General features: G+C 40.1%; 1 protein-coding gene across 7 annotated transcripts in view; it reads left to right on the top strand.

Moving 5' to 3' along the window:
* The window catches only part of BCL9L (BCL9 like), a 1,117,803-nt gene that overhangs the window by 837,864 nt on the left and 257,498 nt on the right, over nucleotides 1–22,441 (top strand). For 6 of the 7 annotated variants that reach the window (XM_044080932.1, XM_044080930.1, XM_044080933.1 and 3 more), the window contains one exon: nucleotides 9,334–9,418. In XM_044080932.1, coding sequence (XP_043936867.1) covers nucleotides 9,334–9,418 — 85 coding nt within the window. Of the gene's footprint in view, nucleotides 1–9,333; nucleotides 9,419–9,470; nucleotides 9,571–22,441 lie in introns of those variants that run through there. The other variant, XM_044080935.1, reaches the window with a different exon arrangement.

Genomic DNA, 22,441 nt, shown 5'->3' with positions numbered 1-22,441 from the left:
GCATGACTGCCTTGCCCAAGTGCCCCTGTCGGCCCTCCTTACCCAATGACTCCCTGTTTGGAAAACCATCGCTACAGATTGGTGGGTTCTTTCCATTATCCAAAAAGAATACTTCCTTTCCTGGAAAGAAAAAGCTACACCAATAAGGATTCCTTTCCCTCCCAAAAAACAACTCCCTCTACTTCCTCCCATCCTGCAGGAACTTCTCTCCCAAGGAACCATAGAACCAGTGCCCTCAGGTCAGGAGGGAAGAGGCTTCTACTCCCGCTTCTTTGTATTCCCAAAAAAGGATGGTCCCTGGAGACCTATCCCGGACCTCTCTTACCTAAACCTGTTCCTACAGGTTCCCTCCTCCTAGATGCTGTCCCTTCAAACTCTTTTACCCTTCATTCCACCTCAAGCTTTCATGATTACCCTAGACCTAAAGGATGCATACCGGCACATCCCAGTCAAACCCTCGCACAGGAGGTTCCTACGCTTCTGTGGACCCTCTTCTCATTTCCAATTTACTGCATTGCCTTTTGGCTTGTCTACAGCACCCAGAGTTTTTACCAAGTGCTTGGCCCCAGCCATCACCCACTGCAGAACCAAGGCAATACAAATCTACCCTTACTTGGACGACATTCTCATTTTGGCAGAATCACAGTCCACCCTTCTGGCAAATCTCCAATTCACCATGTCCCTTCTAAACCACCTGGGTTTCACTCTCAATCTCCAAGAATCCTCTCTCCTCCCACAACAGGCCAAGGTTTTCCTAGGGTGCAGAATCAGAACAGACCTAATGAGATCCTCCTTACCACCAGACAAGGTACAATCCCTCTCCTCCTATTTTCTAAGTCTGTTGACAGAATCACATCTAACTGCAAGACAGTTTCTACAAGCTATAAGTCTCATGGCTGTCACCATTCCCATACTCCCACTGGCAAGGATGCACATGAGGAAATTCCAATGGTACTTAGACTGTTTGGTCCCAGAGTCAGCAGCCTGTAGACAAACTCATCCCCCTTCTGCCCTGTCTAAAATTAGAGCTGAAGTGGTGGATTTAGCAGGTTTCCATCAACCAGGGAATTCCTCTTCAACTTCCTCCCACTTCCCAGTCTATGTCCACAGATGAGTAAACCTAGGATGGGGAGCAATCCTGCAGGGCTACAGGGTACAACTGCACTGGTCCCTTGCCCTCCAAAAACAAGCACATCGGTGTCAGGGAGATGACTGCTGTCCTCCCAGCTATAAAAGTCTTCCTTCCCATGCTGCAACCAGGAATTCTTCACATTGTAACAGACAACACATGACTGTCATGTGGTACCTAAACAAGGAGGGACAAAGGCATATCAGTTATGTCTGATTAACCTGCTAATCTAGGAAATAGCAGCAAAACACAACCTCTTCCTGAAAGCTTCATACGTCCCCTCTCAGGACAACAAGCAAGTGGACTTGCTCAGCAGAACCACGTCTCTGCAACATGAATGGATGTTGCACAGGAATACCTTATTACACACAGTCCACCAGTGGGGCACACCACAACTGAATCTGTTTGCCTCCCCCCCAGAACAGACAACCGAACAAATTTTGAAGCAGGACTCGCTCACCACTATCTTGGAGACTGGATGCCTTCAGTTTTTCATGGCAGGGAATGTACCTATATGCCTTCCCGCCCTTCCCTCTAATTCAGAGAGTCCTCCTGAAAATCAAGAAGGAAGAACCAAACATCTTGCTGGTGACTCCCCATTGGCCAAGGCGACACTGGTTCCCCCTTCTGTTTTCACTAGCCAAGGGCAGTCACCACAAGTTACCCCACCAAGTGGCCTACTAACTCAACAACAGGGATCCCTCCTGCACCCACAACTGTCTTTACTGCAACTAACTCTGTAGGTGATCAACTTTTGATCCCTTTTAGACAACACTACTGAGAAGACGTGCTCTCTCTGTCCTGTGGGAGGCCAGGAAACCAACAACTATTGAAAAAACTACTTGTCTAAATGGCAGAGATTCTCAAAATGGTGTTATCTGAGAAAGAAGGACCCATTTGTAGCAATCCTCCCCTGGTCCTGAACTATACCTGCAGACTCATTAAAGATGGACTAGCTTACTCTTCTGCATACCTCTCAACCTGGAAACATCAAAAATCTGGACAAAGGCCCATGAAAAATAGGTACAAATCTGTACACTTTTTAACATAAAATTTGCATATATAATTATGTAACCTTGCCCACCCCAATGGAATAGTGGGATACAACCTTCAAACACAAACTGAAGAACAGACCTCCAAAATATGGCCCCCCAGTCCGGACCCTATAGTAATTTTTTTTTTTGGAAATGTGTAGCAATGATGTTCACTGGGAAGGGAAAAGATGAACCTTAGAATTTTATTTTTGGTGACTTGCAGTATGTGTTTTTTTTTTTGGTAAAAGTAGGGCATTTAATGGCAGACAATGTTCTAATCTTAGCATAAGAAAATTATAGTTCGCTAGGACTTCCAAAAGTCATTCTCCATGGCCTACTGATCAGTGGTGTAGCTAGAGTTTGTGCCGCCTGGGGCTGTCTTTGAGTCTTCTGCCCCCCCTCACAAAATCATGGTCAAATGGGGCCCTCCCATACACAGCCCCCCCCCCCTGCAGTCATTCCAGTGTCCCATTACTTGGCTATTTCACCCCATTTACCATAAACACTGAAATGTGCATACTGCTTTACTTCTACAATGATTATTTGGATTTCATTTAAAACTTTTATTTTACATTTTATAGCACAAAAACTAATAGACATCAGCTAAACAAAGCAATACAGTTTCACAATGAAAATGGACTTAGCATTAAAACTTCTCTGCCCTTGAAACTCGCATTCATTGAAACAGCATTGAAACCCACATTCAAAGAAAATGCATCTGGCCAGTGGCGGATAAAGATTACCTTGGGCTGTTTTCAAATTGTAGGCCCCTTGCACACGAAACATGCATGTGTTCTTTGATGCACCTGCCTGATTGTATTATATTCTATTCCTTGTATAATACAGCACACTTGTTAGAGCGTGTTTTTTATTGTTTTGAACATTTTTCCAGTAAGCAATGAAACAAAATGCATGAACCAGTAATGAGAAAACTGCCCAATTCAGAGCATTTCCATCATAGAAGTGTACTCAAACTTCTACAATCCACCAGTTAGGCAACAAGACCTAGGCTTGCTGCCTTTGTAAATGACAACTTAAAAAAAATCAATGAATGGCATTCTCTAACTTAGTCTGCATATATTTGCCATCTGATTACAGGGTTTGCTTTTGCATTTTAAAACTAATGGAGTATCAGGTTTATCTATTTTTTTCTCTCTCCCACTACCAATTTTCATTTACAGTGATCTGTTTTTTCTATAAGTTGTCTTACACATGCAGCAAGTACCAAAATAACTTTAGAGCTTGCTGCATTAGTAAAGAAGAACTTGTCAAAACTCGTTCTGTGGATAAATGTACCTTATGACAACTATGTCTTTTGGGAGCAAATTAGCTCAAATAAAATAAAATAAAAAAATAGCTACCCATTTCCCATGTGGAACATGACTGTAGACAGAACAGCATACTAGAGTAAGATGATGGAGGAATGAGGGGTCCCATGTTTATGCATGCAACATAGCGAGTGTTGCTGATAACACATTATCACTACCAATTCAAAAAAGAATTCTGACTGAATTTTAAACAGTGAGATTGCCCTTTAAATATTTATGCATTGTATTACTTGGCAGAGTATTACAGCCAGACTCTTCACTCCAAAAGTAAACAAACAACAGTAATAATAAAAATAAGGACCGCTGCAACACAGAGTGAAAAGGCACAACTGCACATTCAACTACATGCCTTTTTCACAGGAATCCCCTTGTATATTCTTTGCTGTAGAAATAAATCGTACTGGAGAACTGAAAGTGTGATAACCGAGAGTCTGTACTGCTTGCAGAGCTATAACTCAGAGAAATGGGTTGACTGCCTGCGGTGCAAATCTGTAATGCGATCATTACTTTAACAGCCAAGAACAAGCGATCACATTATAGAACCTTATAAAAAAAATAATTATGACTGAAGGATATGCATATATATATTGACCAACAGAACTGTAAGGGCAGTGGAGAATGCAAATAACTAACATACCTCGATTAAAAGAAAATAAATGTTTCTAGGAAGTGACTGGCTCCATGTTATTGCAGGTATAGTTAAGATCCCTCAACAAAATACATGCACCACCATCCACCAATTAGAGTGAGCAAATTATATCCCACTTCCAAGAGATGCCCATCCCAGTTTTATCTTTTAATTGGCTGTAATAGCAATATTAAAAGGTTAAACCAACTTCACCAGTTCGCCCTCATTCACCTGGACGTATATCTTGTGCTAAAGCATCATGGGAACTGTAGTTTTCTGTCAAGAAGGGAACAAATATATTTATTTAAAACAATATTTATGCTTGCAACTAGTATCAGCATTTCACTAACGCTTTAACAATTACATAGAGCTAACAAAAGCATGAAGTATTACCATCACACCTTCAGCTTCTGTGTTGTTTTTGTAATCCTATTTGTTTGTGCACGCGCTTGACTCCACTGATAGTTGCAGCCAGTGTTGTCATGGTTACAGGCATATAAGCAACTTTGTTTGGTTAAAGCAGCAGTAGTTTCTTTCAAAGTGTTAAGTTAAATAAAAATTTGTTAAGGTAGACAGCTGCCTATATTGTGAAAGCGAAATGGATTACTGTGATTTAGAGAAGCTTTCAGTTACTGTCGGGAAATTGGAACCCCGTTTTAAACCATCTGTTTTATAAAGTGTCATTGTCAGGTGGTACAGAGAGAATAACTCTAGTTCTTCTGACACAGTGGTGCATCTTAGAAAGTGATTGATATATAATGCATTGAACATTGCTTTATGATAATTTAAATGTATTATGCAGAGCAGCAGATGTAAGAGTGCTACTAGATTTAACGTAGTTTCTTGCTCAGAATTCATATAAGGAATAATTTGCAAAGTATTACAACTTCAACTTGTATTTGCAGACAGGATATAAGGACAACAATATATGTAAATGTAGCAAAGAATGAGACTATCCATAATGACCACAATGCAAAGAAGACTACTTTTTTTAGTGCAGCGCTCATCTGTCAAGAGGAATTAAGTTTCGAAACTTTCGATCTGCAACTCGTACCTCCAATTTTACCTGCTAAAGATCAGTTCAGTTTGTCCTTTCTTTGCCCTCATACATACTAAGAGGTGTTCTAGCATGTAAATGCAGTAGACAAATAAGAAAAATAACTAAATTAATGGGTGCATCTTCAGAGCGAAAGGACTACAGGAGAGCGGTTTGTGGGTGGTCCTTGAACAGCTGCAAAGAAAACTTGAAAAGATGCAAAAGGGTGGTGGTATTATTAAGCCTTTACAGTGCTAACACTATCTGTACAGCTCTGCAGGAATGTCATAGGCTTAAAGCTGGCTGGAAATACCGAAGCTGTAAGTACAGGAGTGGACGAAACAGTCAAAATTATTATTTGTTATTCCAAAGCACTGTGACAGATGTATAGAGCTACATTCGGCCAGTAAGGAATAAAACATTTGAGAAAAGAGGAAACATCTGAATAAGCACGTAGTGGCCTTTTAACTAAACATTGTAAATAAAGAAAAAAGAATTGTGATTTAAAGGGGCCACTCGGGAATTCGTGGCATCCCATTATTTAAGTCTCAAAACCGGGAAATTCCGAGTAATTCGGTACATTTGAGAGGTATGCTCTTCTGTCAAAAGTCCATCTCTCAGCCATTTCTGCATGCTTGGCTTTACAGCCATCTTTTCTCACTAGACTGGATGTAAAACATTTCCTGAGAGGAGTCTTACACATCAGACCACCAAGAAAGCCCATTCCTCCTCCCTGGGATCTCATCTTTGTGCTAGAAAAGCTTACCCCATCCCCCCTTTCCAGCCAAGCCAGCACAGCATCTCTTCATATGTGCACAGGGAAACTCATCCTTTTAGTTGCAATTTCCTCTGCTAGAAGAGTGTCTGAATTACAGGCCCTGATGGCCTGCCCTCCTTACACCACCTTCCACAATGGCAGGGTTTCCCTACGCACTAACCCCTCCTTTATGCCCTAAGTAGTTAATGAGCTTTCCTTAAACCAGTCTATTCCCCTGCCCACCTTCTTCCCCTCTACTACTAACTCCGCAGAGAGGATCTTTCATTCCCTAGATGTACATAGGCAACTGAGATAATACTTGGACAAAACCAAGTGTTTCAGAAAATCTGACCAACTGTTCATTTGCTTCCATCCCAGGGCTTTTGGTAAGGGAGTCTCCAATCAAACTATCTCCTCCTGGATCAGAAAATCCATCCTTTTTTGCTGCTCTCATCATCTCAAGCCATTGCCTCAAGGAGTGTGAGTGCATTCTACCAGAGGCATGGCTACCTCTAAGGCCTTAATGAAAGGACTAGACACAGCTTCCATCATGGAGGAGGCCACCTGGTTCACAGTCCATACTTTCACCAAGCACTACAAGCTGGACCAGGTCTCTAGGGCCAGGGCAATCCTGCAAGGATTCCTAGAGTCCTCCACTTCTGCCACCTCCCCAAATTCCTCCCAGCTGTGGTACTCTCCCACAGTATGAATACTGCAACATGGGAATAGAAGGACATAGAATAGTTGTGTAAAATCTTACCATAACCGTAGATGTCCTTCTCTTCCATGTTGCAGTATTCCTTCCCACCCTTCATCCCCCTGATGTCCTCTATCTTCTCTAGGGTATACCCTCACTGCAGGCCACTATTTGCAGCCCTGCACGGGCATTTACTTTTGCTTCTTCTTGGCCTTAGTCTCTTCTCTGGGCTTCAAGTTCTGAGGTCTGTGCGTGCTGATGTCACATTTATACTCCATGGTTTATGGCCCTACATGTGACTTCCCACGCACCTACGGCAGCCAGGCTTAAGCTTTTGTATAGCAGCCAATGTTGGGTTGCCTGAGGGCTTGAAATCCCACAGTATGAATACTGCAACATGGAAGAGAAAGACATCTATGGTTATGGTAAGATTTTACACAACTATTCTTTCTCCGTTTTTTTTATTGAATTGGCCAAGGGCAATTACCACAAACTTCCTCACTATCTGGATCTACTCTCAGAAATCTGAGTTTGATGCACCCTAATCTGAAACTTCTCTAATTGTCTGCATGGACTCTGATACCTTTAGACACACCTTTTTAGAGGATGTGCAGCAGAAACATAACAGGCAAGAAGTCCTACTACTAGAAAATCTTATTTGACAAGTGGTGGCGTTTTCTAGTTGGTGCCTACCCAATAACAAGGGCCTTATCTGGGATTGTACCACTAGAACTCAAATAGTTGCGTGCCTTATTAGACTCTGAGTTTGTGCTACTTTGTCAAGGTATTTCTGCCCATGGATCCTTCTCTTTCTTCAGTGCTTTCTTAAAAAAAACAGTTCCTGAAAAGACTTTCACCTTAGATCACCTCGGAAACAGGTTGCCCCTTCCTGGGATCTTAACTTTCTGCTGGAAAAGTTAAACTACATTTTCATTTTAACCTGCACGTTAAGCAGTTGTAACATTCATTACATGGAAAACTGTTCATTGTTCTGACATTTGCAGTATGACTATCATAGTTATAAGCTTTCTTGTTGGGTAAACCCTAGCTGCTCTGCTAGTGGGATAAGGTGTCAGTAAGAACAAATCCTTCATTCATACCCGGGATTTTCTTTGAATCAGGCCATCAATCTCCCAATGCGCTCTGTCTTAATCTTTAAAACCAAGGCCAGATGATTATACATACTCTAGACGTGCATAGGCAACTCAAGTACTATTTTGATAGAATCAAGTCCTTTAGAAAAGCTAATCAGCTGTTTAGTTCTTATGTTGGGACTAAAAATGGTCAGCCCATGTCAAGCAGAGTATTTCTAGTTGGTTGTCCTCCACTTTTGGTTTTTGTATTACCCATCATGGTAAACCAGTTGCAGGTGTTATCAAGGCGCACTGTACAAGAGCCTTGTCTTTGGTTTATTAGAAAGACGTGGACTGTAGAAGCTTTCTAGAGGCACCTACATGGTCCTCTGTATATACCTTTACAAGGCATTGCAAACAGGATTTTATTTTGTATATCCAAGACTGGCTTTGATAGGACCATTCTGCAGGAGTTCCTGGATCCATATCCTTCCTCCCAGGTGGGGTAGGCATTTGTGGTCAACCTATATAGCCTAAAGGCTACTGCAGCAGTTGGAATGATAAACATAGTACAGTTGTGTAAGTTGGACCTACCTGTAATAGTAGGTGTTCAAATTCCTAACTGCTACAGTAGCCACACCCACCATCCCTCTAGTAGTGTATGTAGTTATTGTTTAGAAGTAGTTTGGTGGTCATTTATTTTAGTTCGGGATGACTATGCTACTATTAAACTTTTAGGCAAGAAAGACCTGATGAATTTGCCACTCTGATTGCTGATTGTTCCCCCTTCTGGCTGATCAATCAGTAGTCAGAATAAAAGTATGAAATGAAGCCAGAACATTTGGGAAATGGCCAGTTGCTGTATCTTGAACAAGACACAGCCCATATAGCCTAACGGCTACTACAGCAGTAAGGAATTTGAACATCTAATGTACGGGTAAGTGCTACTTACACAACTATACTTTTTCATCTGATGCGTCTGCTAGAGGATGTTGAGATGGGAATGTAACATATTTATTAAGAAACCTTTTAGTAAACAAATTTCATCATGACATCTGTATAAGATGACACTTTGTCACCCCCCCCCCCCCCAGTTTTCGTATTTAACTAAAAGGTTGGCTGTACCAAGATATGTTGATATGTTAGGGTAAACAAAAGATAAAAGCACTCTAAGCTTTATTATAGATTTTTGACTAAACATAACTATTTGACAAAAAAGTCTATTATAACAGTGGTCTGTAAATTAATTGCTTGGAAATTGATAAATTTTACTCTTCTTGGTGAAGAGAAGGTAAGTGGCTACATTTTTCCATTCTTTGGTTATTTTTTTCTATTTAATTTTAGTATTTTAAATTTTAAATCCATGAATGTAAGAACTTTGAGTAGTCTGTATAAAAAGTTTATGAAAACTGGAAATTACATGAAAGGTGATTTTATTTATAACTGTCTTTACCGTTTGTAAGTGCATGTTATGATGCAGTGCCCAAGTTGGAACCAGTAGTCATCATTTTGCTATGCGTTGTGTATTATAAGTGATGAATTAATAATGTAATCAGTGCACCATTGATGACTGTCATAGTTGAAAAGAAACGGGAAGGACATTTAATGAGCTAAGTTACTCATGTGTGCATCTCTTGGCTTTCTTCCTTAGAGCTGCAGAGGCAGTGCTGCAAGGTAGAGTGGACTCGATTGTGGCTTATCATCAACAAAATGTTCCTCGTAGCAAGTTGGAGCAGGTATGTGTGATCACCAGAGTAATTCAGGAGAACCATTTGTAAGACGTGCAAGACTCCTCAGCCCAGGAAAGGTGGTGATAATAGAGCTATTCAAATTTTTGGAGTTTTCTGGATTTGTTCTGCCTATGGTCAATTGCTATATTTAAGTATAGGTAGGTAACTGTTCAACGTACTGGCTTAGTATAGTTCATAGATTTATACTTGAATATGAACTAAAAGTACTTGCCATTTGGAAGGAAGCTGGTCATTTTCTTTTAGATAAGTCTGCTAATTGTACAATAGAATATGGTTAATTGTTTCATAAAGGAGAAATACTTTGAATAAGAAATCCATCCTTTTTTTCAATGTAGTCAGATGAATTTTCACACGGTAAAATTGAAGCTTTATTGATAAAACAAAGTGGATAATTTTAGTGAAACAGTTTCAAATTATAAAACTCTTCAGGATCTTTTAATTAGCTGTGTGGGCTTAAATTAATGGTCTCTGACTCAAACTGGACAGGTGCAGATGAAGAAAGCTCCTAATGATCCAAGGGCTGAAAAAAGGCAGATTGTGTGGCACAAATAAAGTATACCAGTTTTTTATTGCATTGTTTCACTGCAGAAGAAAATACATAGAAAAATGAAAAAAAAAAGTTTTCTTTGGCATTGGCCCCCACCCCCTTGAGAAGCTCTTATCAGAGACTAGTGTGTGATTCTGCTCTGGCAGTCTGTGCATGTCAGGAGTTATGGAGGCTGAAATTGAAATTTTGAGGATTGCTGCAAAGTAGTCATCAATCACAGTTACTGCTTTGACTTGTTTAAAGTTCATGGTGGTAAACATCATCTCACTTTATATGTACTTCCAAAAAGGCATAATGTGTTCCTGAAGTTCTTCGTCAGCTCTGGGAAGGAGGCAAAAAATTCTTTCAGAAACTGTCCAGTTCTGGACTGGTTTTCCTAAGCGTTTCTAGATTGTGTTTTTAAATTTGTGTTACATTGCAAGTCAATAAGCTCCACTTGTAGGTCGTTAGAAGTGTTGTCAGTATCAACCAAAAATGGATCTGCAAACAGCGGGCAAAGTTGAGTTTTGAAGTGTACAAATCAATTCTCAAGCTCTGCAGATAACTGATCTGTGAAACCTACATACACCGTCTGTTTTCTGACAGCTGCTTCCACCACAGTCTCACTTTGGTGGTGAAGGCAAGCTGTTATCACTATAATCATCTGTTCAGGACCTTGAAGCTCGAAATTAAGGGCATTCAAATGATGTATTGTGTCCACAAGAAAGGACGGAATAAGCAACCACTGTGTATCTCCATGCTGTGGGCAATCCTGTGTTCTCCATGAATGCTCAGATTTCTGTTCTCAGATCTAAAAATCTTGCCAACAAATTTCCCTGACCGAGCCAGCATACTTGTGTAAAGTAGAAAACATCCTTATAACTTTAACATCTTTGAGAAATCCACAGAACTGTTAGTGTTGCAAACCCTTTGAACAAATGTAATTTATGCATTTAATAACCACTGACGATCGCATTCTGAAAACAGTGCCTGTTGAAGGATGCAGTAAAAACTATGGGCATGCCAGGGTAATCCTATGGGCTAGGCTTGTAAAGGCTCCAGGGTCATTAGCCTAGTACACACCTATGTGTACATGTTTCTGTTCGATCTTTCTCTGTACTTTGGCAACAATACTATTTTTCTTCCTAGCCATTGATGGGTTCCATCTGTGGTTATAACAGCCAACCTATGCCACTGGGAGACCTGTGTTCTGAAATGCATCACACAACTTCTTGAAAATATTTCCTGTTGTTTGGCCATATAAAGTTGCCAAATTCAGTAACTATTCATTGACTTCAAAGTCAACATTCACTCCCCTGACACACAAAAAAAAAAAATCATTGTTTCATTCAGAGCTGTAGAATAAACAGTAAATTTAGCTGTTTTTTGGCAAAGCTACTGATAAGTAGCTGATATTTCGGTTTTCTTTTGAACATTATTTGTAGACGAACTGATATTTGAAAAGAAGTACTTTGTATCTGTACAGTCAATCTCAGCCACATGAAGCAGGCATGCATTCATACAGCTCCATATCTTTATCAGTGCATATCAGATGTGTTGCACTTCCATTGCAATTGGCAAAGAAACAAGTCCACTTTCGCTGAGACTGCCAGTGCTCAAGATCATCTGGTCTTTAATTTTGAGACTGGATTTCATGGTGTTTTTATAACTGGGTCACTGAAGCTCTGTGAAAAAGGAGAAAATGTTCAAGATTTCCATTCTTGCCTTTACTCCCCCACCCCAACCCGCTTCCACCTCCAAACAAAAAGCTAATTCCTTCCACAAGTTCAAGATGCCAAAACTGAAGATCAATGCGGGCTGAAAAAAGAAGCGACTATCACTGAAGGAAAATCCGTGCAACTGCTGTTTTAGTGCAAATACAAAAAGTGGACTGTACAAATAAATACATCAGTTATATGGAGACATTATAACAGCAGTACTTATTTTATGCTCAGTGTAGCTTGACCCCACCCACATCACTATAACTTTCTAAGGCTTACACATAAACTATGTAAGAATAGATTTTTGCACAGTACGCTGCAGTATGAAATATATAAGCACAGCAGAGCTTGAACACCTTCCCCATATCATCATAACTTTGCAAGACAGACACACGGGTAAAATATATATTCTGTAATTCACTTAACAGAATAATATCTGTTTTATGAGCATCCATTTTCAGAACACGTCTGAAACTCTTGATATCTGACATTGACTTAAAGTAATCTTGAGTGATTTACCATAAAGAGACCCAACAAAAATATGAGACAAAGTTAGGGAAGTTCTGCAGTTAGCTTAACAATCACAACACTTTTGTATTACATACACACTCTCTCTCATAAACACACTTTTCATTTAAAAAGTTAGTAAAACAACAGCTTTTGCATTAACTTGCATTTTCAGTGTTAGTCTGAAACTGTTTTTGGCATTAGTGACTTACTGTAATCCTCAGTGATTTACCTGAAAATAAACCATTTTATGAGAAATATAACCAAACTGACACCGAATCAGGGGCATTCTACCATTAACTTAAAAAGCAAAATTTTTTACATTATCATCCACTCACTCTGTTCTGCACTCACAATTTACTTAAGTTAATAGGACATTAACTTGTGGAATGAGTCTAAAACTCTGATGTCTTGGCAGTTCCAATTTAGTGTAATCCTCCGTGATTTGCCAGAAAATTATGCATTTTACAAGGGACACTAGAAAAACGAGACACTCATGGCTGTTCTACAGTTCACTTAAAAAGCTACAACAGTTTGAAATTAATATCCATTCATTCAGTCTCCTTGGGAACATAATGAATTATAGTGACTGTGCACCCTCGCGTGTACACCATGTTTCTCAACCTAATCCTAATTATACACTTTTGGGGGGGGGGGGTCAAATGGCCAGAATCGGGGACAGTGTTTTGAATAAAATATTTACTTCTAAGTTAATAGAACAGGTTTTGCATCAGCATGCATTTCTGAACAATAAGAATTACAAAACTCCTTAATATCTGACATTGACTAACTGTAATAATCCTTAAACCTAAGCAACCAACTGTGGACATGTTTATCCACTCCTGGATAACGCTTAGTGGTTTACTATCAAATAAAAAAAATTTACCAGGGGCAAGTTAAAAATATGAGGGATAATCAGGAGCATTTGAGAGGTATGTTTCCACTCCTTACCGATCAACCTTTTTATAGGATCATAGGAAGTTACTAGGCTAATGGCCCTAGGGCCCTCACAAGCCTAGCCATGTTCTACCCTTATTTCTACGATCAACACCCGTTGTCCTTGTCCAGGAGGGACACAGGTGGAACCCCCATGGTGAATTTACGGTTACCCATCCAATCGATTGTGCTTAGAGGTTCTTTGTTTGACATGAAGTTGCGAGTATGTTACAAAGGTGTTGTAACCTGTGGGAGATAAATCTGTCCCTCCAGCAGGTTCTCTTAATGTCACATACCAGGTTAAGGTCTTTGGAGCGAGTAACCTGTGTACCATTTGACTTGCAGATATGCAGAATTTCCAGTAAAGCAGGGTCAGAGATTGCCTTATATGCAAGGCAGAGATCACCTCTGAGTAGTCTATATGAAACAGAATAAAGTGACAGTGATTTCAGATGATCCACATAGGACAGATGCTGAAGACCTTAAATTTTCCTTTTGAAGAAACTTTGTGGTCTCTCCAGTTAATGCAGATGCTTGGAAAGGTACATACCAAAAGGGGTGTTGTACTCAATTATTGGCCTGATGAGGGAAGAGTACAGGGAGGTTATAACTTTTGTCCTATTCTCATGTTGCAGTATTCATAACCTTTGGGTTAGACTCTGCCTTGTGACCCAAACATCCGGCCAGTATACAAAAGCTTTAGTCACTGCAAGGTACGTGGGATGTCTGACATTAGCCGTAGGGTGTGTGGGCCATAAAAGTGACGTTTGCATGTACCTTCCTCAGAATTTCTCTGTCGCCAGTCAAATGTCAGCTCATCCTGCTGTTTCTGTCATTGGATTCTGAGAGTTAAGATAAGTACCCCACTGGGGCCTTTTTTCTTCATTTTGTCACTGCATGCCTGCCCAGGTTCATGTTATCCAGGAAAGGAAAGTGTAGGTATGGACGTCAGATCCCCCATAAGGACACCCATGAGCTGTGCTTGTTCTGCCTAAGGCCCAACCACAACCATAAATCCTGCTTGATCTCTCAGGCTTTTCGTCCAAAGACCCTTCACAGCCATCTGCATGTGCTTAATATTTATTTAGAAAACCAAAGACTTAAGCGTTTATCCCTCACTGTGGAAGAGTGATCCGGTCTGATCGTCGAGCCTCCGAAAAAGGACAAAGTTACTAGGCCCGAGTTTATTGCTGCTTCTCATAGCTGGAATGGGTGCCTTTGCCATCTTACATAAATAATGATAATTCTGTTAATCCCATAGGTTAGTGTCTTTTTGAGAAACCCTCACTGTCTCTCCACGGAAGCAGGGATGATAAAAACTCAGGATTTAGGACTCCATGTATTGGTTTATTATAGCACCTAGTGCATTTGAGTGATCCCGCTGCATTCATCTTTGTGTCTTTTAGACTCAGTCATCTCTCTTACCCTACCCAATTCCTAACCACCCCTCCTACTTTATATTTAAACATTCCAAACTTCACTCTAAACCATTTTCAACCAATACAAACATCTATAAAATATAAACACTTCATCCAATATGTATTTGCCTGTTGTTCCTCCACTTTCTGTAGTTTTCTAACTACCAACACTATTTATCCTGGCTGTACAATTTACCATTATATACCTTACTTCAACATGCATGTAATCTAACTTAAATGTTGTATAAAATGACAATTATTCAGGCTCTTTTAATTTGTCTCCTTGCCATTCTAACTCTTGATGCCAGTTTTGTCTTTTCGGCTTTTCCCAGTTAGGGGTCGCCACAGCGGAACTTCGGTCCGCTAATGATTGGCAGTCAATTTTTATGGTGCCAAGTTGCCAGACCAACATTCAGCGAAGGCACGCCCATTCACGCATGTCTTTCGGAGGCCACTCAACCACAGGGAGGACATGCAGACTCCACACAGAAGGCACTCCAGCCGAGAATCGAACAGGAGAACCTCTTGCTGTGAGGCAACAACGCTACGGTTATGAATATGTATACGTGTGTGTGTGTGTGTGTGTGTGTGTGTATGTATATATATATATATATATATATATATATATATGCATATGTATGTATACACAAATGTATATGTATGTGTGTGTGTATATATATATATATATATATATATATATATATATATATATATATATATATATATATATATATATATATATACACACACACACGCAAATTGTATATGTATATAGATACCTATGTATATATGTGTATGTATATATATATATATATATATATATATATATATGTGTGTGTGTGTGTATATATATATATATATATATGTGTGTGTATATATATATATATATATATATATATATATATATATATATATATATATATATATACATACACACCACACCTACCAATCCACTCACTTAAACGCCTAATCTATCTCTATTCTACCACTTCAAGTAGTGTCCACTGCACAAGTAAAACTTTAATGACCACTGCAGCTATAGATATATAAAATCAAACAATATGACCATATGAACACCATTAAAAGTAAAACATAGATGTAACTGGCTATATACTTACCCTTATAAAATATCCATTCAGAAAAATCAGTGGAGGCATCCAAACAAACCGTAGCCCAACAGAATATCAACTCCACCCTAACAACAACTTAATGCCTAATGCCTCAACCACTTTTACTTATTCTATTCAGTAAGGAACTTGCATCACTAATCAAAATCAAGAATAGAAAAACATTCAGTACTCTCGGTCATATAAATTCTACCAGGTAATAACACTAAAACTGCCAAAATTATTTTCCACTGGATATCTCGCCATATCCATCATAAAACCATAATTCTAGGAGACCTAAGCATAGTCTGGCAGCTTATCAATAATTCCTGTATAAAATCTGTTAATTTATATGTTTTAATTAATCACATGTATCACTAGTCTACAAAAGCTCTGTTAGGCAGTTAACCTTAGATGGATACTTGCTAACAAACCCAACAACGTAATGACAATTGGATGCCTACCAGACACCATAAGTGATCATCTGCCAACTTATGCAGTTAGAAGTTATACTTAAGACCATCAAATCATTTACAACCAAGTTTGCAATTCAAAAAAATTCAGCAAAGACATCTTTATCAAGATTATCACAGTGTAACTGAGATATACTAATTTCCTTACCTTCAGATACTGCAGTCTCTCACTTCAGTGATACTTATAATCTAGCCCAGCCTATAACAAAAGGGTCATTTCCAACTCTGCACTGAGGCTGACAAAGGTAATAAAAAAAATAATGTTGCAATGAGATTAAGCATGGAATGAATGGTGTAAATATAGAACATAAAACATACCTCAACTATTTAGATGTTTGAGAAACCTTGCAAAATATCATAACAGACCTGCTATAAAACTTAAAATAAAAACATGAAATTAACCTGAAACTCTTTTGGAAGTCTACATAAATTATATCCTGGCCAAACCACTACCTCCCCCCCACAACTATGAACATTACTGATTCATTCTCCCATCAGTTTAACTCTTATTTTACACAGACCATGCTGTCTCTACTAAACAATGATAATGTCTCACCCCTCTCAGTACCTTCATCTTGTCTTAACCATCCTCATCTATTTAACTTCAAACCTGCATCGACCTCTAATATTTGAACGCTCTTAATCAAACTACAACTTGCCTCTTTAGCTGATGACAAACTTCCCTCTGACTACGTAAAAATGGCCGCTGATGCTATTGCTTTCCCTGCCTCCATATTGATAAATGTCCATACCCAGGAAATATAGCCCATCCATTTGGAAAACGTCTTGTATCATTACACAAATTAGGAACGTCAACAGAGTTCAATAACTACAGACCTATCTCAGTCCTGTCCCACTTTCAAAAATCCTAGAGAACTGCTGATATCCACAACTTATGCAGCACAGTTTTAGATCCAATTACAGTACAACCACCACTCTCCTAAACTTCGCAAACACTGTAAATCAGCGTAGAAGTAATAATAAACTAGTGTCCACCATGTTCTTAGATTTATCTAAAACATTTGACACTGTATCACACCAGCACCTGAACTCTCAACTCTCTTCTGCAGGTCTCTCCCAAACCTCCCTCATATGGTTCCTTAATTAAAATTGCAACAGGATTATTCACCATTTGTACTGGTCACTATAGGAGTCCCAGAACATTTGATACTTCTCGTCAACGTCTTTATAAATAAGCTCCATGCTGCCATACATCAAGCTAGTACAGGCAATATGCAGAAGATTCCACTTTAATGTGTGTATCCTTAACAATAGCTAAACTCCAAGAGATCACGCAAACCTCTTTTTTCTCTTTCAAAACTTGGCTAAAATTTAATTTAAAAAATTAACACTCAAAAAAAAAAAAGTCTTAATAACCTCTGCAAATGAAACTGAAATCAGAGTAGTAACCAGAATAGTAAGAATAACGGGCTCCAGGTCCGACTCTAAACCAGTCATAAGTGGTATCCCACAAGGCTCAGTCCTGGGACCCCTACTGTTCGGCATATACTTCTCAGAATTACAGGCTGGCTAACCAAGTTTGCTGATGGCTGCAAACTGGGAGCCATAATTGACACTCCGGCTGACACGGACATTCTCCAAAAGGGCCTTCTTACTGAGACAGACACCTGGTGTCAAAGTCATGGTCTTAAGCTAAATGCCGAAAAATGCATAGTCCTTTTGTTTGGGAAAAACAAAACACCCATGAATTTACCTCATAGGTGGCAGCCCCCTTAATACAGAAGAGGTAATAAGAGATCTGGGGACCCAGGTAGATAGTAATCTCTCCTTTGACAATTATATTGCCAAAGTAGTTAGGAAATCCTTCTATGTAGCCCTTCTAATTACTAAAGGGTTTGCATCTAGAAATAGAGGTTATAGTGCCCCCCTACTCGTCACTCATCAGACCCATCATAAAGTACAATGCCCCATTTGGGATGTATCTCACAAGACACTTCCAACAGCTGAAAAGACCACAAAAGTACCTCACCAAGAGGATTACTGGCCTCAAACATATGTCCTATGCAGCCCGACTGGAAAAACTCCGGCTGTACTCAGTGGCATATCGCTTACTCAGAGGTGATCTCTGCCTGACTTACAAAGCCATGTCCAACTCAGAATTGATGGACATGCTGCACCTAAACAAATCCAAGTCACTGCGAGCCACTCGCTCTAGATGGCTAAACCTTGCAACAACAATAAATAGCACATGCTGGAGGGATAGATTCCTGTCACAGAGACTCCCCATGCTTTGGAACAAAATTCCTAACTACATTAGGCAGAGCTCCTCACTAACACTCAAGAGAAACCTTGACGAGTGGATGGGTAACAGAAAATACACCCCTAGGATCACTTCATTGGCTCTTCTTGACAGAGGCTCAGTTAATTAATCAGTGGGGAGGCAAAAGCTGACACACACTGGCTAGGCTTATAAATGCCCTCGGGCAGATAGCCTAGTACCTACCTATGAACCCATACCAAATTATTGGGCATTGTGACAGACAATCTAAAATTTGACCACCATATTCTGAAAACCATTAAAAAAGACTCAGAAACTAGATTAGCTTTATAGGGTCAAGCAATACCTTATGGACACAGCAAGAAAAACACTAGTCTCAACCCATCTACTCCCAGCGCTCTTATATGCTTGAACATAACATTTAATTCCAAGCTAATGTCTTGTTATTACTGAAGTTGCTAAATTTACTGTTGATTTGGCAAGCAGAAGCCACCACTGCCAATCCTTAAAACAGGCTTGAGCTAAATAACTATCTGTGTTGTGGGTGTATCCAGGCAGAGAAAGTGTGAGTTCAGCAGTCCAAATACATGCCCTAAGATATTTCTTTTGTGATAGTGCGTGGGCGTTCTGGTTGTTTGTGCGGATTTGTGATGGTTGTTAGAGCCAGCATTGTAGGACATTTCCAACATTACCGACAAGATGACCATGTTGGAAGTCACCCCTTGCTAACTGTTAATATATGTAGAAACTAAATATGCTCTCCCACATGCTGCAATATCGCATTTGGAACTGAAGTAGTATTCTCAAGACAAGTGCCTGATATGCCCTACTGTGCCCCACTATGTTGCTGAAAGGTTCTTGTAGCTAATATATGTAAAGTTCCATATACCTTACTCTCCACTGAGATAGGTACTCCATGACTTCCCTGGGGCAGCAGACAAGGTTGACACAATTTCCTGCATGGTGTCCCTGTCCATACAGTATTGGTCAACCATGTCAGTGTTATACAGGACAAGAAATATTACGCATAGTCAGATGATGATAGGCATGACTGACTGCAGCAGCTGCTGTGAGATCCTCTTGCAGATATCCATTTAGAATATCTACATTAACCCCTAACATTGTACACAACTTTACTCTGCCTGAATAAAAACATATGGCAGTGTAGAAATTTACAACAGGTCCAGCATCACTGCATGGAATTTAAAAGTATCTGAATCACTCCAGTATGCATTTTGCTTCATTAGCATACTCTGTGCTTCATTATACAGTCATTAGCATATAGCACAGCTTACAGTGTTGTTTTCTGAATCGCATGCACCCTGACTGGCCACTCATTTTGCAGATTCTCTTACCATGATGTGGCAGTTTTTTTTTTAGTTTGGCCCACTATATTTAGATGTTTAAAACGAAATTACATGAAGGTAGTAATACTTGCATTATATTCTTCATTACCAATTGCATCTTCAGTAAGGAAGGGATCAGTACTGAAGACTGTGGTATACATATTGCTCTATGTTGATACAGAATCACTGTTTTTAGATGCTTAATAAAGGAAAGTTAATTAAATGTAGACAACAGTGCTTGGATCATACTGTTCTGTGCTAATCACTCCCTTGGCAAGGAAGTATTGTACTGAAGAGTACAAGTATTGTCAGACATTGATGATAAAATGTGTCTTTTTATGAACCTTTTGAGAGAATTAGAGTAACATTTAAAATGGGTTCCTAATATAGGATCTTTCACCATGAATGTGTCCCTGATTCTTGACCAATGAAATTGAGAGCTATGGTCTACACTGCCAAACAGTTATGCTGCACTCTGTTCATCAAGGAGGTTCTGGTTCCAAGAGTTTACAAAAGTCACTGTTTTTAGTTGTTTATAAAAATAAATTCAGGCAGCAATATCTGTGTTGTACTCTTAGGTGCTGATTGCTTTTATAGCAAGACTCTAGTGCAGGTATTGTTGTCTGCCTTTATGTTGTTTCTAACAACTTAAAACCTAGGATCATAGGTAATTTCAAGCCTAGTTGTTTCATCCCAATGTAATACCCTAGAAATGTTTGTTAATACCCAAGATTGCATTTAGTATGGACTGCCCATGTCCAGGAGGGTTGTGGGTGCTATTCCCGATAAGAATTTACAGTGCCCCATCTACTTGTCCAGGTTCCTTTTGAACAGTGTCATAGAGGTGCTCTGTTCCTCTTCCACCTGAGGTTCCCCCTGTGGCCAATGTACACCTGGAGGGAACGTATGTTATTGGCCAATGCTGGTGTAGCGGGTATCATTCCAGAGGCTGCAGAACCAAGGGCGGTAAGCACGTCTGTGGAAGTAATGCAGACGTGTGGTACAGATGACGAGGGGGAACCTCAGTTCATTATGGATGTAAAGACCGGTCCTTCTGCTGTTAGGAAACCACATGAAACTCGGCCTGCCTTAGGCCCTACACCCTGTAGGCCTATTCCTTCCTTAAAAAGGAAGCCAAAACCTTAAGATATCTTCACCATCTGAAAGCTTGCCTAATTGCCAAGCTTTCTGTCAAAGTTTATTCAATGCTTTCATGGCCCTCAGTCCCTCCATAACTGCTTCCCCTCCAGCTGTCCCTCCTGTTATCAGCCCTAGCCCTTAGACTTCTGATCCTCTCCCAATTGAAGCTGAGGATTCCTCAGATTCCTCTTCTGAGGATTCCCTTTCTTATGTTTCCCAAATGCATCCAGAGGAGGACTCTACTAAAACAGATTCCCCTGGATAGGATCGTACTTTTGGAGAAACCGTCTCTCGGATGAGCGAGTTTTTCAAATGGAACACTACTGAGATGACAGAAGTCTAAAAGAGGTATTATGAGATATTCCTTCTCCATCTGCCATCCCACCAGTACTTCCAGCTTTCTTTAGACTCCTTCAATGCGGTTTTTAAAAATCCTGAATCCCAACCCCCTGCCTCTAGATGCCATGACAGATTTTATAAAGTCCCAGGAAGGGGCCAAATTCCTGGTAAAATGTCCTGTTGCTGTTCCTGATACAATTTCGGTCTCTGCTGACAAACTTTCCAGACTATTACCCTCAACCTCTGTCCTTCCAACAGATAGGGACAGTAAAAGTATGGAGCGTATGGGGAAAAAAAGGTATACACCTCTGATACCTTGGCCTTTAGGGCATCAACTACCAGACTTGCATGTCTAAGTATTCCTTGGCCCTTTTGTCTCAGGTTTTCAAAACACTTGGCTGATCTCCCATATTTGCCCACTAAGTCCCAAATCTCTAACCTGATCTCCCTGTCCTCAAGCAACAACACACTCTGTCCGATGTAGTTATGATGCTGCAGATGCCTTGGCCAGATCTGTAGCTTCTGCCTCAGTGCTCAGAAGATACTCTTGGCTAAGGCTTCAACCCCTACCTTACAGTATCAGGGCTAAAGTTGTTGATGTCCTCCTTGGACAGTAGTGCCCTATTTGAGGCCAAAGTGGCAGAGGTTTTCAAAGCCTTTCAATAAAAGGGGAAAGAATTACAGCATTTTTTTTGTGTCACCAATCCCTAAATTCCACAGAAATTACACGACTAAAACACAATTCATTAGGAAACATTCTGCTCCTATTCCTCATAACTGGGGGACAAGCAGAGCTCCAGGAAACAGCAGCTACCTTCCAGGCCTGCTCAGACTACATCCCAGAAAACTCCCTTCCAAGGACAGGCAGGTAGTCTGTGACTTCTTGCTTCCTCCTCCACCCCTTCCATACCCCTTTCCCATCTGGAAAAACATTACCTCAGACAAGTGGGTCTTATCCATCATAGAAAAGGGTTATTTCATGACTTGGATCACCCCCCCCCCGAGGCATCGCTCAGCCACCAAAGGCCAGCTGCCCCATTCCAAGGGACTATCCAACCAGTCCCTCCTTTAGAAGAGGGAAGGGGGTTTTACTCCAGATTTTTCCTGGTTCCAAAAAGACAGCCCATGGAGACCCATCTTGGATCTATCCCACTTCAACCTTTTTCTTCTAGTACCCACTTTTCATATGCTTACACTCCAGACTCTATTCCCGCTGTTAATGCCCCAGGCTTTTCTGGCCACCTTGGACATCAAAGA

Source organism: Protopterus annectens, chromosome 8.part0 (assembly GCF_019279795.1).
Source record: "Protopterus annectens isolate FY-2018-M chromosome 8.part0, PAN1.0, whole genome shotgun sequence".
Lineage (NCBI taxonomy): Eukaryota > Metazoa > Chordata > Ceratodontiformes > Protopteridae > Protopterus > Protopterus annectens.
The sequence above is the reverse complement of the archived record's forward strand: the minus strand, read 5'-3'. Positions and strand labels throughout refer to the sequence as shown.